Raw genomic sequence first — 22,266 nt, 5'->3', positions numbered from 1 at the left:
AGAATGTCACAGGTAAATGCAAACATATAATAAAAGCTATAGATTAGAGATGCCTGGGTGGCTCAGCGATTGAGGATCATCCTTCGGCTCAGGACGTAATCCCAGGATCTGGGATGGAGTCCGCATTGGGCTTCCTGTGTGGGACTGCTTCTTCCTCTGCCTGTGTCTCTCCCGTCTCTCTCTGTGTCTCTCATGAATAAATAGGTAAATCTTAAAAAAAAAATAAAAGCTATAGATTAATCACTTTTAAACCAGTATGGTGAAAACACAAAAGCAGTAAAATCAATTATATCTACAAAAATCAGTCAAAGGATTCACAAACTGAAAGGATGTAAGGTATGACATCGTATACCTAAAATATGAATGTGGAAAGTAAAAAAAAAAAATTAGTACTTTTAGAATGAGTTCAAACTTAAGTGACCATCAGCATAAGATGCAATACATGAACCTAACAGTAGCCACAACCAGAAACCTGTAATAGATAAACAAAAAAAGAAAGAGAAAAGAATCCAAACATAACTTTCAAGAAAGCCATCAAACCACAAGGGAAGAATAAGGTATGTTAAGTTTCAAATAAGAATCAAAAAAATTTACAATAATTTTGCAAGGTAAAATATATGGTGGTGTTCTGTTTGATTAAAGCAGCAAATCCTGTAAGTCACAAGATTATCTTATCAGTTTATGCATTGGATGTTTCATGTTTAACACAGAGTTTGGAAGACTAGAAATACTCCACTAAACAAACAAACAGTAATTACTCCTTCATAATTACCATGCAACTTTATCGCCATGCATTGTTATAATTATATTTTAAATACTCTCCATTTTCATGATAGACCATAATGTCTTCTAGCACATTACAATCTGTGGCTTATAACTGCATCTCACTTCCACAAAGGCCTCTTCTTCATTTAGTCTGTATTTTAACTACTGTGAAAAGAGACTAAACAAAATTAATTGGTAGCATAATACTGCAATAAGGAAATTGTAGACAATATAATATTTTTGAGCTACTGAAATCATCTCATTATTCAGAAGATTCATGTTTAACATCTAAGATGCATTCCTTCTTACTCCTTTAAAGAGCCAGTCAGAATTCAAACTGATGATGTGTGCAGAAGAATCACCTGGGGATCTGGTTCAAATGCAGATTTTGATTGAATAGATCTGGGGAAGGGCCCAGACCCTGTATTTCTAACAAGCTCCCAAGTACTGATCCTGTTGCTGCTGGTCCTTGGACCACACTTTGAGTAGCATCACTTTCAAGTATTATGTATACCTATGTGCAAAATGCTGTTAACAACCTGCACGTATGCATATGTAAACTGCATTCTGACCTTTGCTATAATCACTTTCAAACTCAAGCTTGGAAATTAATTGCTACTGTTAAAACTTAACACAAACAGAAACTGCATTCAACCTATGAAAGTCTGCCAAGTAAGCACTAGATAATTTCTCTTGGAAATGAGATGAAGTAGAGTCAAGGAAGGCTTTCTGAAGAATATGACATTTGAAGGCTGCATTTCTGAAGGTTGATTAGTAGTTTGCCAGATGGAGGGTGTGTGTGCGGGGGAAGCTGGGAAGGGAAATTCCAGGCCTGGGGAAAGGCATTTAAAGGTGAGGGCATTGTAGGCCACAGGAGTGGGAGGAGTCTGGTGAAAGATAAGATCAAGGGAACAAATTCTTCTCTTCTGATAGAGGGATTTGGATTTTATCTTGTAGGTATCTAGAAATCACCTGAGAATTAGATTATGTTAATCTTAATTCATTTAATTCACTGTTTTCTCTTACACTCTCAATGTAATTTACTTCCCCGCACCCCCAACCTCCCCAAGAAAATAACAATTAGAATTATCTGCCTAAATTCGATGATGATATATGGATATTCCATCCTTTTTTTAATGACACATTTTCAAATGTGTTCCTGGGATTTGATTTGATTGATTTGATTTGATTTTTAAGATTTTATTTATTTATTCAAGAGAGACATAGAGAGAGAGAGAGAGAGAGAGAGAGAGAGGCAGAAACACAGTCAGAGGGAGAAGCAGGCTCCATGCAGGGAGCCCAATGTGGGACTCGATCCCAGGACTCCAGGATCATGCTCTGCGCCAAAGGCAGGTGCTAAACCGCTGAGCCACAGGAATCCCCTTTTATTTCATTTAATAAAAAATTGTGGCCCTATTTGCTTTCCCATCATAATCATCTTCAAATCAATAAAGCAACAGCAGATGTTTCAACATAGTAATGTCAATAAATATAAATAGTTCACTACCAAAATCCATAGTCTAACAGTTTATGAAGATCCTCTAACACCAGGGTGGCTAAAGATTTGAAGACTCTAAGACACTATAAAACACAACTCACAAAGACTTCTCAGTTGAGAGCTTAAAAAGTCTTACACTATGGCTTTTTAAGTTTCCTTTAGTGTTAAACATATTGTTTTGAAAGTTCTTTTTTCAGTAATGGAAAATTTTCAAGGTAAGTTTACAACTTAGAATCTCATAGTCTATGTATAATTGATCTTTGGCAAATTGTTATTTGGTAGTATTTGTTTCAAGGATGCTTCTATAAAATTTCTCTACACCAGTAGGTAGAAGAAATCCTAAAGGTAATAATTCATTCAGAGCCTTTTCTTTTCCTGCCAGTGCTGTCCTCCTAATTCTATAGCTTCCAAGGGCTCACCAAGAAGGTCTTTAAATATGTATGTATGTGCATATGCATGTGTGTTTGTGTATACATGCCAAAGAGACATATTTTAGGCAGCAGATTTTGCTTGCCTATAACGTGTAAACAGTACTGTATTTATCCTAGTAGTGAAATACAGATTTGATGGATTTAAACTGCCAATAGAGCTCTAGCAATTGAATAACAAAAAACTGTAGTAAGAATAATTCTTTAAAAATGCAGTGGAGTGGAGGATCATAGGGGAAGGGAAGGAAAATTGAATAGGAAGTCATCAGAGAGGGAAGCAAACCATGAGAGACTCTTAACTATAGGAAACAAACTGAGGGTTGCTGGAGAGGAAGTGGATGGGGGATTGGGTAACTGGGTGATGGGCATTAAAGAGGGCATGGGATTTGATGAGCACTGGGTATTATACACAACTCATGAATTATTGAACACTACATCTGAAACTAATAATGTACTATATGTTGGCTAATTGAATTTAAATTAAAAAAAAAACACAGAAAAAGGAACAGGGAGCATTCAGTGTAAGTTAAATGTTAACACACATAACAGAACATGATTTGGATCATACTCAGGGGATAATGGAAGCCGAACCTTGGTAATGTCTCAGGGAAACCTGGGCTGTAGTGGCTGGTTGGTCCAGTGACAAGCTACAGTCAGCAAGAACCATTTTGGAAACATAGATCCTCTCAATGAGCAAATCTTTTTACCGTACTTGGAGGAGAGTCAGTTGCAAGTTCTTTAGCCAAACCACCGTGGAGTTAAAGTGCGACAGAGCTGAGGAACAATAAGCCCAGTTGATTAAACACTGAACTCTGACTCTGCCAAGTAAGTAGGTTTCATAGCTGTTACATGGCCAGTGGCTAATAAAGATGCTAAGCAATAGTGACAGTTGTAGCTAACGTGGTTTTAATAATTATTTAGGTACCATATAGTTGTTTAAAACCATTTTCACACCTTAATTTATTTATTCTTCACAACAGCTGACTGAAGTACATAACATTATTATTCTCATCTTATACGTGAGGAAAATGAGTCACAGAAATATTAAAAAAATTTAAAAGGTATCTGGTCTCTTGTAACTAGAAAGTCAAGGAGCTAGGAAGCAGACCGCCATCCCTAACACTGAAATGTACCCAAACTAAGTGTTAAAGCCAACAGAAACATGAACAACCTCAAGAGAAGACATTATCATATTCTAGACTATTAGAATCAGTATATTATGTACTCTAAAAGAATCCGTTTTAGGAGACAATAAAGAGAATCCTGCTTCAGACAGTTGAAAGTATGACTCATGAAAGTTATTTTCCCAAGAAACATAAAAGGTAGAATCCACATTTTTTTATAGCAGGAAATTTAAGATATCTCTAGATTTATTTGCCTTTGGTGAGAAATTTGTCCTATTACTGGTTATAAACCCACATATCAGCATGACCATCCCATTTGACTGGGTGAATATACCTTGAATTTTTAAAATAGCAAGAGAGAAAGTATCCTATAGTGAGGAATGATTATAGATGTAAAATGATATATATGAGACATACGTATAAACATTCCTCACTAGAGGTACATATTTATAGATGCTTTTGGAGTCTCAAAGGAATTTTCTTTAATATACAGTCTTAGAATCTTTGATTGCGTTTACCCTTTCATTTCTTCATCTGAAGAAAGAATTTAGACTACTTCAATGTGATGGCAGCAACTGTCTGCAGACACTTCATGATTCAGCCTTTCCTTTGTGTGATTTCTGTGGCTTCACCTAAGTCACTGAAATTAGAGGCTCCCAAAAACAGACAATTGGGAAGCACTTGTGCTTGGTGAGGAATGATATTGGTTGAATTGTATGCCAGGATGAGTTACATATTCCTTCATGCTGCCTCCATAGGCAGGCAAGACATTCTATTTTTCATTTCCCCTGGTCAGTTGTGAACTTCTGTCTGTTTAAGTCAGTATTTCCTTCAATATTGATTAATAGAATTCTGCTGCTAATAAAGAGTACACTAAAAGGATTAAGTAAATACTACAGCCACTAAAAGACAAATGATTTTCAAATATGTATTTGTAGATACCCACTCATTTCTTTTTTCGCTATTGATTTTGGAGACAAAGGAAAGTCTCATGAATTCCATAATCTTTTTGTTTTCTTTATCCAGATTAGTAAATGCAAGCAACCTAGCTGGAGTGGAGATGGGGATGAAATGATTTCAGTCATCTATCAAGATATAGTGTTGTATAATGCAAAATTTTAGTGACCTGAACCAATATTTATTTAGTTTACATATTTGTGGAATGGTCTTTACTTACCTCATTTGGTCTGTGATCAACTGCATGTTATCTGTGTATTCCTGCTGATTTTAGATGAGCTTACTCACAGGTCCCAGTGGTTATCATTGGATGATCTACTTTGGCCTTGGCTCTGATGGTAGGGATTACTCATTTACACTTGTATCTCATCCTTCAGCAGGCCAGGCTGAGTGTATTCATGTATCTATGCACAGTAGCAAAAGAAGCAAAATTCAAAACATCTCAGTCTTCTGCTTGTGTCTCATTTGCTAACATTTCATCGACTAGAGCCATACACATGGGGTCACACCAAGATTCAGAAGGCTCAGCAATACCACATGGCAAAGGCAAGGATACAAGGAGGGATAAAGAATTAGGATCGTGCAGGGGAGGAAAAATAATTTTCCTTCTACCTGTCTAGGTTCTTGGATGAGACCCCACCCCACCCCACCCCAATAAAGACATATGAACAAGAGAAAAACCAAACAGGTTTAATAACCTGTATGCCTCCTGTATGGAGATATCCAGGAAAACCTAGTAATTCCCTGAAATGGCCCAAATACCATCTTAAATACCATCGTCAGCTAAAGACAAAAGAAGATGTTGGGGAAGAGGCAGGGATGCCAGTTATGGAAGGTTACCAGGAAAAGCACAGTAAATAAGGGTAAAGCTGTTACATAAATGTAAGTCCTTGCTTCTCCACTGATAAGAATTTCTTAATATTTAAAGTTTTTTTTTTTTAAAGATATTATTTATTTATCATGAGAGACACACAGAGAGAGGCAGAGACATAGGCAGAGGGAGAAGCAGGCTCCCCGAAGAAAGCCCAATGCAGAACTCGATCCCAGGACCCCAGGATCATGACCTGAGCCAAAGGCAGGTGGTCAACCACTGAGCCACTCAGGCATCCCAAGATTTAAAATATTCTTTTCTTCCAGATTCAAAGAAAGAGGTACCTGTTACAAATGGAGATTTCCCTTATTAATGTCAATGTCTCTTACAAAAGGAGAACTTCCAGTTAGTTTTCAGAGCTTTTTTTTTTTTATGTACTGTTTCTCAAAAATAATCAGCCTAAATTAATCCTTATGCCAAAGAGGCATATTCCTCAGGAGTATAGTCTGCTCCCCTTCAACCATTAATACAATTAATCTTTAGAAGAACACATTTTCCCAGGGAGTTGGGAAGGAAAGGGGTTCGTTTTAGTTTTCAGATTATAAACTTACACATTAATATTTGTAATAAACTCGCAAAAAAAAAATCCTTCCAGCCATGTTAATGCACTAAGTTTTTTAAGGCCAGTGTAGCATTCTATTTTTTAATTCATAAATATTTGTAGTAACAACAAGCAATTTTTATAGGCAAGTAGGGTTGTGGAGGGGTCATCAAATTTGAAAGAATAAGTTTCTCCCTGTAATGTTTTAAGACTATCAAATAAGTTTCCTTAAATCACCTAGGACCACCACATCCCTCTCCCACCCCTCGCTACCATAGTCCAGGATTCATTTGTTAGAGCCATATCTTTTGACTGTATTTTATCATGTGGGCTCATTTGATATTTAAATAATTGCCCTTCCTGGGATACTGACTAGATTTCACTGGGAAATTGGAGTGAAAGGGGTTCAATGGACAATCAACTTCTAGCCTTTTTGAAATTGTAGAGATTAATGAGAAAAAAAAAAAAAAACCTGATTTGGTTGTAATTAGCAAAATAACTCCCTTTTTAAAAGGCAGCTCTTAAGGATCTCTCTCCAAAAATAGAATCTTACAGTTTCTACTGTGAAAACATAGTTACTTTGAGGGGGAAATATTTACCTACATACAAATACTGGTTATGAATATGTTTTTAATGTGAAAAGGCAAAATTCAACTGAGTACATTTTAAAGATCTTATTGGCTTTATTCAAGAAATCACGAATCAGGCAGCAACTTCTCAGGTAGAAAAGAGATCTGAGGATGTTTGCAAATGGGAGGCTTCTATAGCAGAAGGGAGGGGGAATAAGAAAGTCATAGTGGCAAATAGTTGATTGGTTGTGGCAAGGTCACTTTTCTTAAGGGGGTGTCAGGGGTATATCAGGTAAATTACCTCTCTAGTGCTGATCGGGTGACTCCTGATTGGCTGGTTTAAAATTCCATTTCTGGAAGAACCAAACTTGTAATTAAGTTAGGTTTTGGTTTGGGGACAGGGAGCTTAGCATAGGTGACTCCATTTTTGACCTGTTGTCTGATTTTTAGCATTAATATAACTGGAAGGACTCAACATCCCCTCTTTACTTCTCAGGCAAGTTCACATTCTGCTTCAGCTGATTATTTTTTCAACAATATTTTTTTTGCATTCATTTATGGTCTGCCAGCACTTTTTTGAAGCCCAGTTAGAATAGCAGCCAACATAATTGAGACTAAAAGGGGGCCAAATATCTCTCCAGAAGCAAGACAACTTCAAAAGATAGGCATTACAAAGCACTACTGTGACTCAAATAATCACTTGTTTTTAAGGGGGATTTGCTAATATAGAATTGGTTTCTTATCTTCCCAGCCCCTAGTGAGCCTTTACTGTGCAAATTCGCTGATGGAGGACAAAAGAAGCGACAGAATCAAAGCAAATACACCCAGAATGGAAGGCCTTGGCCCAGGGAAGGAGAGGTGAGTTCTGACTGACTTTTGCTCAGAAATATAGCAGCAGACATCCCTTGGAATGGAGGCAAGACAGACATTTGGGACCCTGATGAAATAGGGTCCTGTAGAAAACCACATGGCTTTCAAAGGGCAAATGAGTAGGCCTGTATTAACGCATTCAAGATAAAACTACTTGAAGAGGACTGTAGGATTTCAAAATTGACCTCAGTTCTGTACTACAATAAGTCCTCTGTCTTTAACCAAACCTTTACCCAATATACACTCACTGAAAGACTTATCCACAAAGAATTAACCCATAATTGTATCATAGATAAAAGAAATATTTTCAGTGAAATCAATGGTGAGAGTTGAATGTTTGTGTTTGGAAAACAACACAAATTTAGATTTACTTTATTCTACCATTGAGATACTCTACTTGCACATATATGTGTATTTATGCATTTTCCCGTTTGTTCATAAATGTATTGATATGTATTTTATATATTAATATAAATATGACATTTTCTGTTGGGCAAAAAAGAGAAAGAAAAGTTCATACAGAGGGTTCCATTTTTCACAAAAAGAAAAGCACTGAACAGTTAATTATCCATTTACCCTCTTAACACAAAACAGTAGAAAAGCAAGTTTATGCATCCAGTGACACTTGGGAATGAATTCCTTTGGGTTATTTGTGTTGTAAGAAGACAAGGAAAAGGTATCTAGGCTTCTAAGAGGTACTTTTATTCTTTGTGGGATGGAATGGAGTTGTTTGAATGACTTGAATAAATGCTATTTTGTACCAAGGCCATAATTTCAACAGAAGAGCTTTATTTCATATTTCTATTCAAAGCACCTACTTCATCCATTTCTCATTTAAGAGGCATCCCACTTGATGCAGCATTTTATGCTTTCAGTACTGAGACAACAGTTGTAAGGAAAGAAAAGAGGATAGGGAATTCCTCAGCAAAACCCTTAGCCATTTTTTAAATTTCCAACACCGTTGTCTGTTTTGAGTATTTCCATGCAGGTCTCAAGACCCCTCTTAAAGTGTATAGTTATGTTCAAGTATTGTATAATCTATAACTCATTATTTTATGACATGAAAAAGAGAATCACTACTAGACATTTGAAACTAATGAAAAGAAAGGTTTGAATATTTCAACTTTAGAAAAGGCAATCTGTGCTATGTTCAAAAAAGGAAGAGGAAAGGCAATGACCCTTGGTGGGGGGGGTCATTAGTAGGGGTAGCGGTTAGTGATCAGCAGTTAGCTCCCAGAAGACAACTGGTTTCTCAAAGCACTCATTATGACATCCATCCCATGCAGGACATCTGTAGTCTAGAAAGACTCATTTGATCTTTTAAAGTTCTCTTGTGTCAAATGCTTGCTGGGAGACATTTCTGGATCATAGACCATCACCAAGCAGCCTTGATGGTCAATTAGGTGACTTGGCAGTGACGACCGAAACCTCAGTTTTTGTCCACATAAGAACCTATTTTATCACAGCCACAAAATAGATGCCACCTTCAGCAAGACACCACCCTTGAATCTACATTTCTTAGGAACCAAACCAATAAACATAAAAGAAAAGTAGACTTAGAGCTACTAATTTGCTACTGCATACCAGTCTAGGGCTTTGGGTTGAGATCATGATAAAGAGCATGTGTACTATTGCCATAGAAGCATTGTGGAGAGTTAGCACCCAGAATATCTTCTAATTTACATGTAGGTTTTAAACATATATTCCTAATCTCTATTTTTCAAAAATTGTTTTTTAAGAGTTAAACATTTCCTGTTAAACTGTGAAAATCAAGGGACCTTCATACATTTACCTGTGGGTAATGTATGACCCATAAAAAAGGAATTCCAAGTGTGTAGACACATTCAGAGGAAAGAAATTAGGAAAAGAAGTGGCATGCATTACAAATATGTTTGTCAGATATCTTGGTTTTGAGAGATAAGCATGTAAATTTTTATACCTTGATTGTGGTCTTAGGTGTAGACACTCTGAATGTTGGGTAACTTTGCCCATCATAATGTATATTTTTGCTTCTCTTTCCTCTTATAGTGCACTTGCTGTTTTGAGTAATGTGAGAGCACATTATAGTAGCATGGCTGATAAAGTATGGCATAATGCAGATTATTCCTATGTAAGCAATATTTAATTAATTTTTATATACCAGGAAATGCTAATAATTGTATTTTGTTGTCTCTAAGACATGTTTTTGTTGTTGTTTTTCCACATTTTAACACTTCTGAAATTGGTTTTCCTCTTATAATCAGTGGCATTATTACAAGACAATTTGCATTTGCTCCTATTAGTCACCTGGGGGCACTACCTACATTCTCTGTCTTAGGTCTTTGACCACAGTGACTGAATGAATTTAAACTAACCAAAACAAGGCCTATTGGGTCAGATCCTTGGGAGAGATTTTCTTTGTGCCCTTCCGTCATCCCATGTTAAGACTGAGATATGATCTTCCCTTGAAGTCCATTTCTAATGGGTGGTCTTGTTTTTTATTTTCTTTGTAGCCCATTATAAGAAGGGCTTTATAAGAAGCTTCGTAAGAACTTTATAAGAAGTTCTCAACTTTACAAGATCATTTTGGATGTTTTTGCTTACTTGTTTGCTTGTTGGTTTTTGTTTTGCTTTTTGGGGTTTTTGGTTATATAAAATAATGGTAAACCTTTCGATCACTGTTGCCTTTGATAAAATACAAGATGATAATTTTGACTCTGATGCTTCAGCATTTGGGATGATAGCATGAGGCTCATGCTTTCTTTGTCTCTCTCTTGAAAGTCAGGTAAAAAAAAACAAGTTTGGAAAGGATTTCTCCTGAAATGTTTAGGTATCTTAGAAGCACCTAAAGCGTGACAGTTGATAAGCTAATTAAAGTTTTAATTTATTATGTAAAGCTATTTTCTTCTGAGTGGCATTTTGATAACAGCTCTTTTAGCATTAGTGAAATGTACTTCTTTACAAAAGAGATCTAGTTCTGAAAACTTTATACACATAAATTAGTGTAAATTAGCAAGGTTTTGCAATACAAATATATGCTATTGGACATGTATTTACATAAGTGAAATACACAGGGATATTTAAAAATTATTAACTAATCTCTCAAGTGACAGCAAAACTAAGCAGAAGGATCAGGGATTGGAGCTATTAGGCCTCTTTTACCCAGTTCTCTACAGTTCTTATCATTTTATTTCTTAGTGTAGCATTTCACATACTCTGATCTCAGTATCTCAGTATCTCCCTTTATACTCTTAAAAAATATTGTTTATTAGTTGATCAAAAAACAATAAGCCCATCCTATGTTAACAAAAATATCATATTTATATAGAAAATATTATATCTTTCAAAGACTTTTTTTGAGAATGGTATTCTTTTACTTTTTTGCAAATCACTTTAATGTCTGGCTTAATAAAAGATAGCCAGATCTGCATCAGTATACAACCTGTTGCAATATTCTGTTTGGTATAATCATATGAAGAAAATATAACTCCATATAGACATGTCACTGAAAAGGGGAGGACCTATGGATCTCCTAAAAGTCTCTCAGGAACCCTCAGGTTTCAGACTACAATTTGAGAACTACTGTCCTAGAGATGCTTGAGCCAAGCATGGGGCTCATATTCAGCTTCCATATACCAGAAAAGCCACTCTGCTTGTTAAAATAGTAAAACATATTTGTTTCATTAGGTAAATAACTGCTGGTATTAGTCCATCAGTGCAACCCCTCCAACTCTGATGCCTCCTGCAGTACCTCTTACGATCTTATAAGAATGGGGTGCTGGCTGGTACAACAAGGAGTTTCCCAGGATCTACCCCAACATTTAAATTCTGATTGGCCAAAGTTTATGCCATAATGGTGATCAAATGTTTTTTTTTTTTTTTAAGATTTTATTTATTCATGCATGAGAGACACAGAGACAGAGAGAGGCAGAGACACAGGCAGAGGGAGAAGCAGGCTCCATGCAGGGAGCCTAATGTGGGACTCCATCCTGAGTCTCCAGGATCACGCCCTGGGCCAAAGGTGGCGCTACACTGCTGAGTCACAGGGGCTGCCCTGTGATGAAATGTTTTCAATGTCACCTCTAGCTCAGAAATGGTCTCACTTTATCATCACTTTATCATCACTATGACTTTCAAGAAATGCATTGATATCCCATTATATATAATATATAATATCCCATTATAGCTGAGGCCATATTCTTTACTGCAGGCAAAATGTTTCCCAAATTGATCTTGTTTGTACTCTCTCAAATGACTGGTCTGAAATCAGGAATGGAATCTGGAATCCAGAATCAAAAATATATCAGGAGTCAGGCACCTGGGTGGCTCAGTGGTTGAGTGTCTGCCTTTGGCTTGGGTCATGATCCTGGGGTCTGTAATCAAGTCCTGTATCACGCTCTTTGCAGGGGAGCCTGCTTCTCCCTCTGCCTATGTCTCTGCCTCTCTCTGTGTGTCTCTCATGAATAAATAAATAAAATCTAAAAAAAAATGTATCAGGAGTCATGTGAAGGAAAGACATGGCATAAAGAATCTAGTCAATGGTATTACAATAGCGTTGTATGGTGACAGATGGGAGCTATGTGTGTGGTGAGCATGACATAACTTACAAACTTGTCAAATCACTATTGTATACCTGAAACTAATATAACATTATGTGTCAACTCTACTTAAAAATATTAAAAATAAACAAGCAAATTAACAAATATATTTTCAATAATATATGTAATTACACACACAAACACACATATAATATCAGGAACATGAAGAAGAACTGTTGCTTCTTCCTGTATTTCCAAACAATGCTTTCCCAATGACCAATGAAAAAACACCAAATTTGTCTGGTACCCACATAATTTGCACAGCTGATCAAAAACATTCAACTATGTTGTAAAGATGAATGGCTCAAATAAAAGGATGAATGTTTCTACTACAATGATTAGAGTCGCTCAAACTTTGAAATTACTTTATGTTGACATTTGTTGTGACTAGTTACTGGATTTCCTTCAGAATTTTCAAATATAAGTAAATGCTGAGTGTCAAATCACAGAAGATGGTGATATTTCACCAAGTTTTCAGGCTGGGACATTATCCTTAAATAGTGTAAATGTCATCAACAAACTATTTCTCACTGTCTTCAAAACTCTAGTCTAGCTTTCATAAGATCTTCCCAAGCTCTATAGTAATTGAGTCAGTAAATGTCATTGATAACAACTGCATCAGGAATTGTATTTCCAAGAAATAGTATTTTGGCTATGGACACAAACAAGAGACAAGGCAATTGAACAAGAAGTAGCCCAACAAAGTATTCAAATGTCTAGTAAAGAAATGCCAAGGTTTTATTATAAAAACTAAAAGCAGTAAAATGGCGTTTCTTGCTTTTATCTGGTTTACGGTTCCCTGCTAGAGTCAATTTTGAAATGATGAGCAATAACAAATATGTTCTCTATATGTGATGTTCTGAAGACATTTTTCCTTACCATGGAAACAAAATATTTAATGAGATTGTCTTCACAGTCTAGATCTGGAGATGAACTAATGGAGCTAAAACAATATTGTGAATAATCAGCACTCAGGTTCCCAGGAATAGTTTACTATGTTATATTGGACAGAAAAATCAAGTAAGCTTTTTGGGGATGCATTCTAGGAATACTAAGGTTTGAAATTTCTTACCTATTCCCAAGTAAGGAACAAGTTTTAGATGAGACATGATGATATATTATATCTTGAAGACATTTTATTTGAGTGCATTTCTATTTGCCCAAGATACAAGCCTTTGAGGACAGGGAGGATACACAGTACACGCACTTCATAACACCAGGGGGTACCATTCACACAGACCAGATGTAAATTTTGTTCCTTGCCATAGGGAATGCTGTGGCTCTGCCTGGACGTGTTCCTTTAAAAACCTTTAAGAAGTGGAATAAACTGAGAATCTACTTTAATTTCCTTAAATTAGTTCTCGTTAAGGCGCCCACAAAATCCACTGTTAGTAAGCTGAAATTTAAGGTTATCAGTTTTATCACAGCCAACTTAAGCAAGTGATCTGTTATGACCTGTAACCCAGATAATATGTTGTCTATTTTCAGACCTGAAATCAACTTGTTTTCAGTGATAGATGAAAACTTCCCCTGTGCTAGAAAGTTGTATAACTCTTGTCCATTCACAGCTACTATTAATAAAAATTCTCTTCAGTGCCAGGAAGTGAATGAAAGCCTGCAAAGGTCATGTAAGAGAATGGGATTTCTCATACTGTTATGAAGTCCAGAGCCAAGTGCAGGCAAAGTTGATAAACCTGATTCCAAACATCCAGCCTCCTCTTCACTATCCTCAAGGTATTAGGAGTAATTATTCCTTCTGACTAAATCCATTTATGATTGAGACAAAGATGCCTTTTTTAGATTTCTGAATAGATAGATAGCCATACTCAATGACAAAAAGTTAATCCTATATTCCCATTTGGGTAAACATTTTCTTTGAGGGATATGTCCTCATTTTTTTTTTTAATAAATTTTTATTTATTTATTATAGTCACAGAGAGAGAGAGAGAGAGAGAGAGGCAGAGACACAGGCAGAGGGAGAGAAGCAGGCTCCATGCACCGGGAGCCTGACGTGGGATTCGATCCCGGGTCTCCAGGATCGCACCCTGGGCCAAAGGCAGGCGCCAAACCGCTGCGCCACCCAGGGATCCCTATGTCCTCATTTTTATATTTTCTTTTGTTTTTATTTTTCTGAAAGAAACTGAGTGCTCACAGAGTTGGCACTATAATTCTGAATTTCACCTGTTCTCCACTACCATAATCACCAGTTCTCTTGTCATAAAAGATTTGTTCCTTCCATAATTGAGTCTTTATGCTTTGTCCCCAGGACATAATGAGGTATAAGGGATGACCTTTGCCCTGAATGTGTATTAGAAATGTATATACACAGTGAAGACCCTCTATCTCCTTGTGTCTCCTATTTACTTTCTTACTTTCTCAGTATGTGACTACTTTTTACAGAAATGATCTTTTAAGAGAAGAATTCTGTTTGAAATAGGTTGTGGGTGTGTGTGTATGTGTGTGTTTTAAGGTAGTATTGAAAAAGAAGCAGTTTAAACACAAAGTATCCAGTCCGTCAGTGAGCACTTACTGAGTGTACCCTATGTGAGAGGCACAAGACTGGACATACTGGACATGACGTAAGCATACAGACAGATTCTCCCATCCCTTTGGAACCTAAAATGGCAAAGATCTTCTCTGTCTGTAAAGTAGGCAATTAAAAGTTGGATAAAATTGAATTGAAATAAAATATAAATAAATAAATAAATAAATAAATAAATAAATAAACAAACAAACAAACAAACAAACGAACAAATAGAAGTTGGGTAGAGGGGCGCCTGGGTAGCTCAGTCAGTTAAGCATCTGCCTTTGGCTCGGGTCATGATCCTGGGGTCCTGAGACTGAGTCCCTCATTGGGCTCCCTGCTCAGCACGGAGCCTGCTTCTCCCTTTCCCGTTCCCCCTGCTTGTGCGCTCTTCTCTCTCTCTCAAATAAATAAAATCTTTAAAAGTAAAAAAATTAAAGTTGGATAGAATATAATTTAATATTGCAAGAGTAAAATCACTAGCTGGAACTAGCTCCAAACCTATACCACAGTGAAAGAAAACCAAGGACAAAATAAAAATAATAAAAATAACAAAAGTAGCAGCCACAAAAATGTCAAGGCACACTTGTTACTAACCATTAACTGTTTGATTGATTGTGTGTTTCTCAGGGTAGGTAACTGAGAAACTGATTTATATGCATTTCCAAACCAGAAAATCACCCCAGAGTTGAAAAGCTCCATGTTGTTACTTATCCAGGGTACTGAGTGGCACAGAGAGAATACTGTTTAGAGGAGCAAATGGAGCTTGGGTGTCTTATAACAAATCTTGCATCCTTCTCTAATGCACCTATTGAGAATAATAATTCTTTCTGAATTTTAAGGAATCATGTCAACATCTGTGATGTGCTTAGTATTGTTTGCTGTTCTTCATATTTTACCAGACACTCTACTTTAGTGGTTAGGAGGCAAACTCTAGCATTTCAATCACAAATCCACATCTTTTGAGCTAAGTGACAAACTTGGGCAAGTTTTTCAGTTTCCTCATCAGTAGAATGAGAATGATGAAAAGTGAATATTTAGTGATTGGAAGGATTAAATGTGGTGGTGAGGGTAAAGCACTGAGCACAGTTCCTGGAAAACTATAATCACTCCAGTATTAAGCTGTTACTATAACTCTCATAATATCATCAACACAACTCAGGGCTTTTTAATCTGAAAGCCAGCTTTGCTATGTGTTTCTTATGACTCAAATGCCTAAGTTCTTGGTTTCCAGTTTCATGTCATGTCTATTTATTTTCCAAATGGGAATTATTTTTAATGATACAAAATTTATTTGAGAGGAAATCTACTACTAATGTCATTTTTTCCAGCTGAATTTTTTACTTGTTTAATAAAATATATTATAAAACAAGTAGAAATTTATTTTCACTTTGACCCACATTTTATTAAGGTTTTTTAAAGATCACTTTCCAAATCATCATCTGCATTCCAAGCATTATTTATCACTGAAACATTAGATTGTGTTCAAATTCTAGCCATTTTTCTCTTGAAGATCACATAATCATGTAAGCCAAGAGCTGAGAAGAAGAGAGGGACTTGGATGGAGGAAAAAAAGAAAAAAAAGTAAAAGAAAACATGGACTATTGCTAGATATCAAGGAAAAGATTGAGCCACCGTTGAGAACTGATGAATTACATAGTTGATGTTTTTAAAGAGAAAGAAAATGAATTATTAACCTATGTATTCTGGCAAATAATGGCAATTAATTTTGGATTTAGAAAGTGCTGGTACAGTTCTGGGTATGAAAAGTATTCCTTATGCTCAATATGTTCTAGTATCCTTCAAAACAATTATCTTTGACACAATAAGCATCCTAATACCACAAACTGGTGACTTATTGGACTTAACCAAGAATTGGGAAGCAGGAATTTTCTTGCATATTCTATGGCTCCATAGTGCTGAACGTCAATAATTGTTAACCTTCCATATTCTAATTGATTTCAGGAGTGATGTTACAAACTCTTTTGTGTAAGGAATTTTTAGAATCCTTATGAATAGTGCCATTTGTCATAAAAATGGCATAAAAATAGTGCCATTTGGCATATAAATGGCATTTATAAATGCCATTTATAAAATTTCCTTTTGTTTACTGAAAGACACACTCATATTATCATTTGAAAAAAGTTACAGTAGTGGAGCACCTGGGTGGCTCAATCAATTAAGATTAAGATGCTGTTTCTCCCTCTCCCTCTGTGTTGCTCCTCAATCTCTCTTTCTCTCTCTCTAATAAATAAATATTTTTAAAATTATAAAGTTGATTATCATTATACATGGGCTCCATACTTGCAAATTTACCTACTTGCTAAAATTTATTTGTAACCCAGAATTAATACTCAAGGTGCTTTCATGGTCACTTGTGCAGAGCAGTAAAAAAGTTTGAGTCAGCTGGAGATTGAAGAGTACACTTATCATGATGAGCACTGAGTAATGTATACAATTATTGAATCACTATACTGTACACCTGAAACTTCTATGACACTGTATATTAATGATGCTGGAATTCAAGTAATAAACTTGAAAAAAAAATTGAGTCACTAAGTATGCACAGTCCCAGATAAAGTTGAACAAGGAATTCTTTGTTTTCTTACTCTTACTCTGTAAACAAGTGTCCTTTTCTTACTTTATTTAGGGCCACACTTTTTACATGCTTGTGCTTTTCATTGGTGATTTCACTGTTTGAAATGGTCGCCAAATGTAGAGCTGAAGTGAGGTCAAATGCTTCTAAGTGCAAGAAATCTGTGATGTGCCTAATGGAGACAATATGAAAAAAAAATGGAGATAAGCTTTGTTCAGGCATGACTTATAGTGCTGTTGACTTTGAGTTCATTGTTGATGAATCAAAAATATATATTACATGAGTTATCTTTAGACAGAAACACAACTAAAACAAAGTTATATATTAATTAGTTGGTGAAAATATTGTGACCAGAGGCTTGTAGGAACCTAATGCTGTATTTCCTCTAGGAGCAATGAGTTGGTATTCCTAATTCAGTGTTCATGGTGGCTTTATAGAATTAATTGTTGCTAATAACAAGAATCAACTGTATCTTGTTTTATAATTACTGTTATTGAGTGAGATCCAATTACTGGGTAAGTCTACGTCTCTTCCATTGATATAAAAAACAATGTGCATGGGTGTCGAAAGTAACTGCACCAATGCATGCAGCCAACTATTTTTATTTAATGGTCTTTATTTGAAGAGTTGTGTTAGAGCCAATTGTCAATTGTTATGGATTTAAAGACAAAAGGTTTTACTCTACTCAACCAAAAAATGTAAAATTCTAAGGAATTTGGAAAAAGCTCTGATCCTATTTTCATATTTAAGAAGCCTATGAGTGACGAGTGACTTGTAATCACTTCATAAAGATCATCAGACATTTTACCCAATGTAAAAATTCATATATCTTCCTTAGCCTAGTCATCAACCTAACACATTGAATTATTTCTACTATTACTTATAACATTCTTATTTGCCTACCTATCTGCATATGAGGAGAAAGCTATATTGGCTCTTTACTTTAGAAATCCAAATGGATCACATTGATATGGTAAATATTTGATGTCAAAGAACACATAGATGGCTATGGAAGTAATAACTAACAAGTAGCATAAAATCTGGAAAGAAGTTATCCCTACAGTCACCATTTATAAAGAATACTCAATAGAATATTTTGTTGACTTTATGAAAGCATTTGGCTATCATTAGCTATCAACAACCCTATTGTAAAGTAAATGCTTTGAGACATTCTTAGCAGTGAGAAAGACAAGATGCAACTTAACCACATGGCCCCTTTACCTTCAGTTGTCTCTGTTTGGAATAGTGCACCCAGCTCACAAACTCTTTGATCAGTTACCAGTCAACATCCTTCTTATTAAGTATAAGAAAAATCTTCAAGGCCAAGAAATACACCATTTCTATTAGCTATGGAGCCATATTGACTGCAATTTAATTTTACAATACTGAACATTAGAAAATTTATGTTTCAGAGATATGGAATTGAAGTATTGTCCCAATGAACCATAGATAAAAAAATAATTTAAGGAAAATAATACATTTAAAGAATTATTTCAAAACTTAGTAGTAAAAGGATGTAGATTCATATTATCTTTGACCATATTCCATGAACATAGAAAAATCATCAATATAGTTCACAATTTCCTTTGCGTATATCATGATGCTTGGCATTTAATTGTCCAATTATTTTCTTTAATGGGACTTTGGAAAAAAATCAGGCGTATCTAACAATACTGCCAGGTTCTGCAAATAGTTCTTTTAACCTTGAACTGAAGAAGAGTCTTTACATATGTGGTCTTAAAAAGAGCTGTTATGATGCATTACAACACTTGCTATTGAATTTGTTAGCCAATCCACCAAATGTTCTCTTAACCGATTTCATGTGCTTTACTGGCAATTTAGAGAGCAGGCTCAAGGTGAATGGCACTTGTAAAAAAAATCTTCCCATGGGCACAAGAACTTGAAATCTCAGTAGTTTAAAATGGAAACCTTCTTACTCAGTTAAATGGTTTTATTTTAAAGCTGCTGGGTACATATTTTCTAACCTATGATCACTGAAGATAAGCAAATCTTGTAAATTCCTGCATTTGTGTAATTTAGGATATGATGTGTTTGATGATGAGCTCCAGTCATCTATCTAGTCTCCATTTTCAAAAAAAAAAAAAAAAAAAAGAGGGTAGGAAAACATATCTCCTTTCTTGAGGAGGAGGCTAGTTGTGGGGTTTAGGAGGTGCTGAAGGATGGGAAGATTATATCAAGAGTTATAAGGAGAAAGGCTGGTAGTTGATCTCCATGTTCTCTGATTTCCTTGATCCAGTCTCCATGATAGCTATGTGCGGCATCAACCAACTAGGAGATTTCTGGAATTATTGGCTCTGTCCTGGCAATCCCAGCCTGCCACAAGACTCAGAATTGTCCCCCTTGATATTTAAGCCACAGCTTACAACCTCCATATAGCATCAAACTGCAGCTGAGATCAGGGAGGATATGGATCGATCAGTCAGATACCTGGAACTCCCATCTATCCAGCTGCATAGGCTCACCCTGGTAGTAACCTCAACACTTTATATTTTTCACCTTACTTTCTGTGTTATGGTGGGGTTTAACAGTATGTACAGTATAGCATTTACTCTACAACACCATCAATTAAAGATGAAATATTACTTAAATATCACTAAAAAGGGAAAGTTTCCAAACTCAAATGCCATCAATTATCATGCAAACCCCAATTTCACAGACAGTAAAGTGTAAAAAAAAAAACACACACACACACACACACACAGAACATATGTCTTGGAGTCCATGAAGTTCAGTCATTCAGATTGAGATAAAAACAGAAGTGCCTACATAAAATATGGTAATGTTCTCTTGTCTCTTTTATGATTATCAATCAAGGCTTAATTTAACTTTGGTTTTAATGACACACTCAGACTGGATTTTTGAGAACTTCAGCCGGCCGCATCGTACCTTTCTTTCTGTCTCCCTTTGATGATGATTTCTTTGTGCGGCCATTGGCTTTCTCAGCAATTCAGACTTAATTCTGTCTGCATCGTTTTGTCTTGTCCTTCTTTATTGCTATATAAGGGAGAAATTCTCTGCCTGACTAGAATGCTTTAGTAAAAGCCAAGAAGGACAAATACTAAGATGACATAGTATATAAACAATAGCATGACTCCCGTTGACGTTTTTTTCCCAAACATAGAGAGGTGAATTTTCTCTATTTTCTGCCTATATTTGCTATTTTTTAAAGTGATAAATCCCTGAATTTCATTTGCTTGATTTCTGTCGAACCCTTGAAGATGTTAACATGACTTTTCACAATCTTCTCTGCACTCTGAGTCTGTCACTTGGATAAGAGGGGCCTCCAGGTATTATTGCCGCCTATTAGTTTCTCCTAAGCTCTTGCTCATGACTTGGTTCCGTCACTCTGGCTTTCCTGCTGCATTGGGAATGTTTCTCAATAATCCCAACCATTCCCTCATCTCTACTCACCAAGCAAGGACTGAAACAGTTTCTTTATCACAACAGCAGTCCTTACAGCACAATGGTGTGGCTGATGGTTTGGAAGGGAGTTGCAAGCTGAGGCAGGAGAGGATCTCTGCCAAAGGATATTAGTAAATACACAAACAAGCAATGATATCTTGAAAAAAGATACATTTCAATGCACGAATTTAACTTCGCAATAAATGTGTGAAATTCAGTATAGATACCTGAGTTTGAGACCAAGATTCAGGAATCACTGGGACTTAAATAATAGTTGGGATCAGAAAGTGAATGTCATCTCAGTACAGAAGGAGAGAAGAGAAAGGCAAATCCTGGCCCTGAGCACAGGCAGGCAATCTCCAAGGCAGGGAGAGCAAGTAACATCGAAGGAGAAATTGCTCTCTGAGGGATCAGAAGAAAACTAGGCTCACAAAATCCAAGGGACAGGAATGTTGAAAGAAGAAGAAATTCACTGGTCAAATGATGCAAACTAATATAAAAAATGATTTGTAATAAATATCTTCCTTAACTTTAGATGTTATGAAAATTAGGGAGTATAGTGTGAGCCATTGCACAGGTTGGTAGGCATCTTTTACAGAACAATTAACAAGGACATTTCTGTTTTATCTCAGAACCAGGCAGTATTAATCTCCCTCTGGTAGACTTTGGCAATGTTTTCATTTACAGTCTTATTTGTCCTTCATCTTCTCTTCAGGAGAGGGCCTGGCTGCATATAGTGCAGGAAATATCCCTTGAGCAGGTCAGAGCAGACATCTGCTTTATAGAGTTGCCTGCCTTTGTCAGGAGAAATACACCACTCAGTAATCACCTGACCATGCCAGAGCCCTTGCTGGCAAAATCCTACCACCTGCCCCATTTCCTCACATCTCCTTTCAGCAAGTGCTACAATACCCTGCCTGCAAATTTGCCCTAAGCATATTGTTTCCTAGAATTAGTTCCTTTTTTTTTTTAACAGGAAAAGGGTTTAACATCTTTTCTTAGCTACAAAATTTTACTTGGTATTGATCATTTTGTAGTTTCCTGGCAATTTTTATTGGTTCTTCTGAATATCTTGGGTATCCATGCTTCTGCTATCACCTATGAAATCCTCAGTTTCTCAACCATTATGGCCATTTGGATTTATAAATTCATACTAGGTTCCATTACTAGAATTGCTGTATCATTAACGCTGAATTTTCAGGATTTATTCTTAACCTCCTGTGCATTCTTACCTTGATCCTTCTGGCTGTAGCAATTCGCATTCCATCCCAGATCTTCTGTATTCTATTGACCTAGCAAAGCTAAATGTTTCCTGACATTTTCAGGCTTACTTCTGAATCAGGCCTCTACTCTATATTACTTTTGCAAATGATATGCCTTATGTTTTTCCTCCTGAATTTAAAAATAAAATGCAATTCATAGAAGATATAATGTACTTCTTTAAGTACATTAAGTACTTCTTTATAATGCAGATTCTCCCCATTATAAAAATCTTTCTAGTTATACATAAAAGAGTCAGGAAA

At 36.1% G+C, this 22,266-nt stretch overlaps 1 protein-coding gene across 25 annotated transcripts in view; it reads left to right on the top strand.

Moving 5' to 3' along the window:
- RBMS3 (RNA binding motif single stranded interacting protein 3) overlaps nt 1–22,266 on the top strand; it is a 1,278,291-nt gene that overhangs the window by 1,132,912 nt on the left and 123,113 nt on the right. For all 25 annotated transcript variants that reach the window (XM_072726630.1, XM_072726631.1, XM_072726632.1 and 22 more), the window contains one exon: nt 7,505–7,611. In XM_072726630.1, coding sequence (XP_072582731.1) covers nt 7,505–7,611 — 107 coding nt within the window. The remainder of the gene's footprint in view (nt 1–7,504; nt 7,612–22,266) is intronic.

The sequence above is a fragment of the Vulpes vulpes genome, chromosome 11 (assembly GCF_048418805.1).
Source record: "Vulpes vulpes isolate BD-2025 chromosome 11, VulVul3, whole genome shotgun sequence".
In the NCBI taxonomy this organism is placed as follows: domain Eukaryota; kingdom Metazoa; phylum Chordata; class Mammalia; order Carnivora; family Canidae; genus Vulpes; species Vulpes vulpes.
The sequence above is the reverse complement of the archived record's forward strand: the minus strand, read 5'-3'. Positions and strand labels throughout refer to the sequence as shown.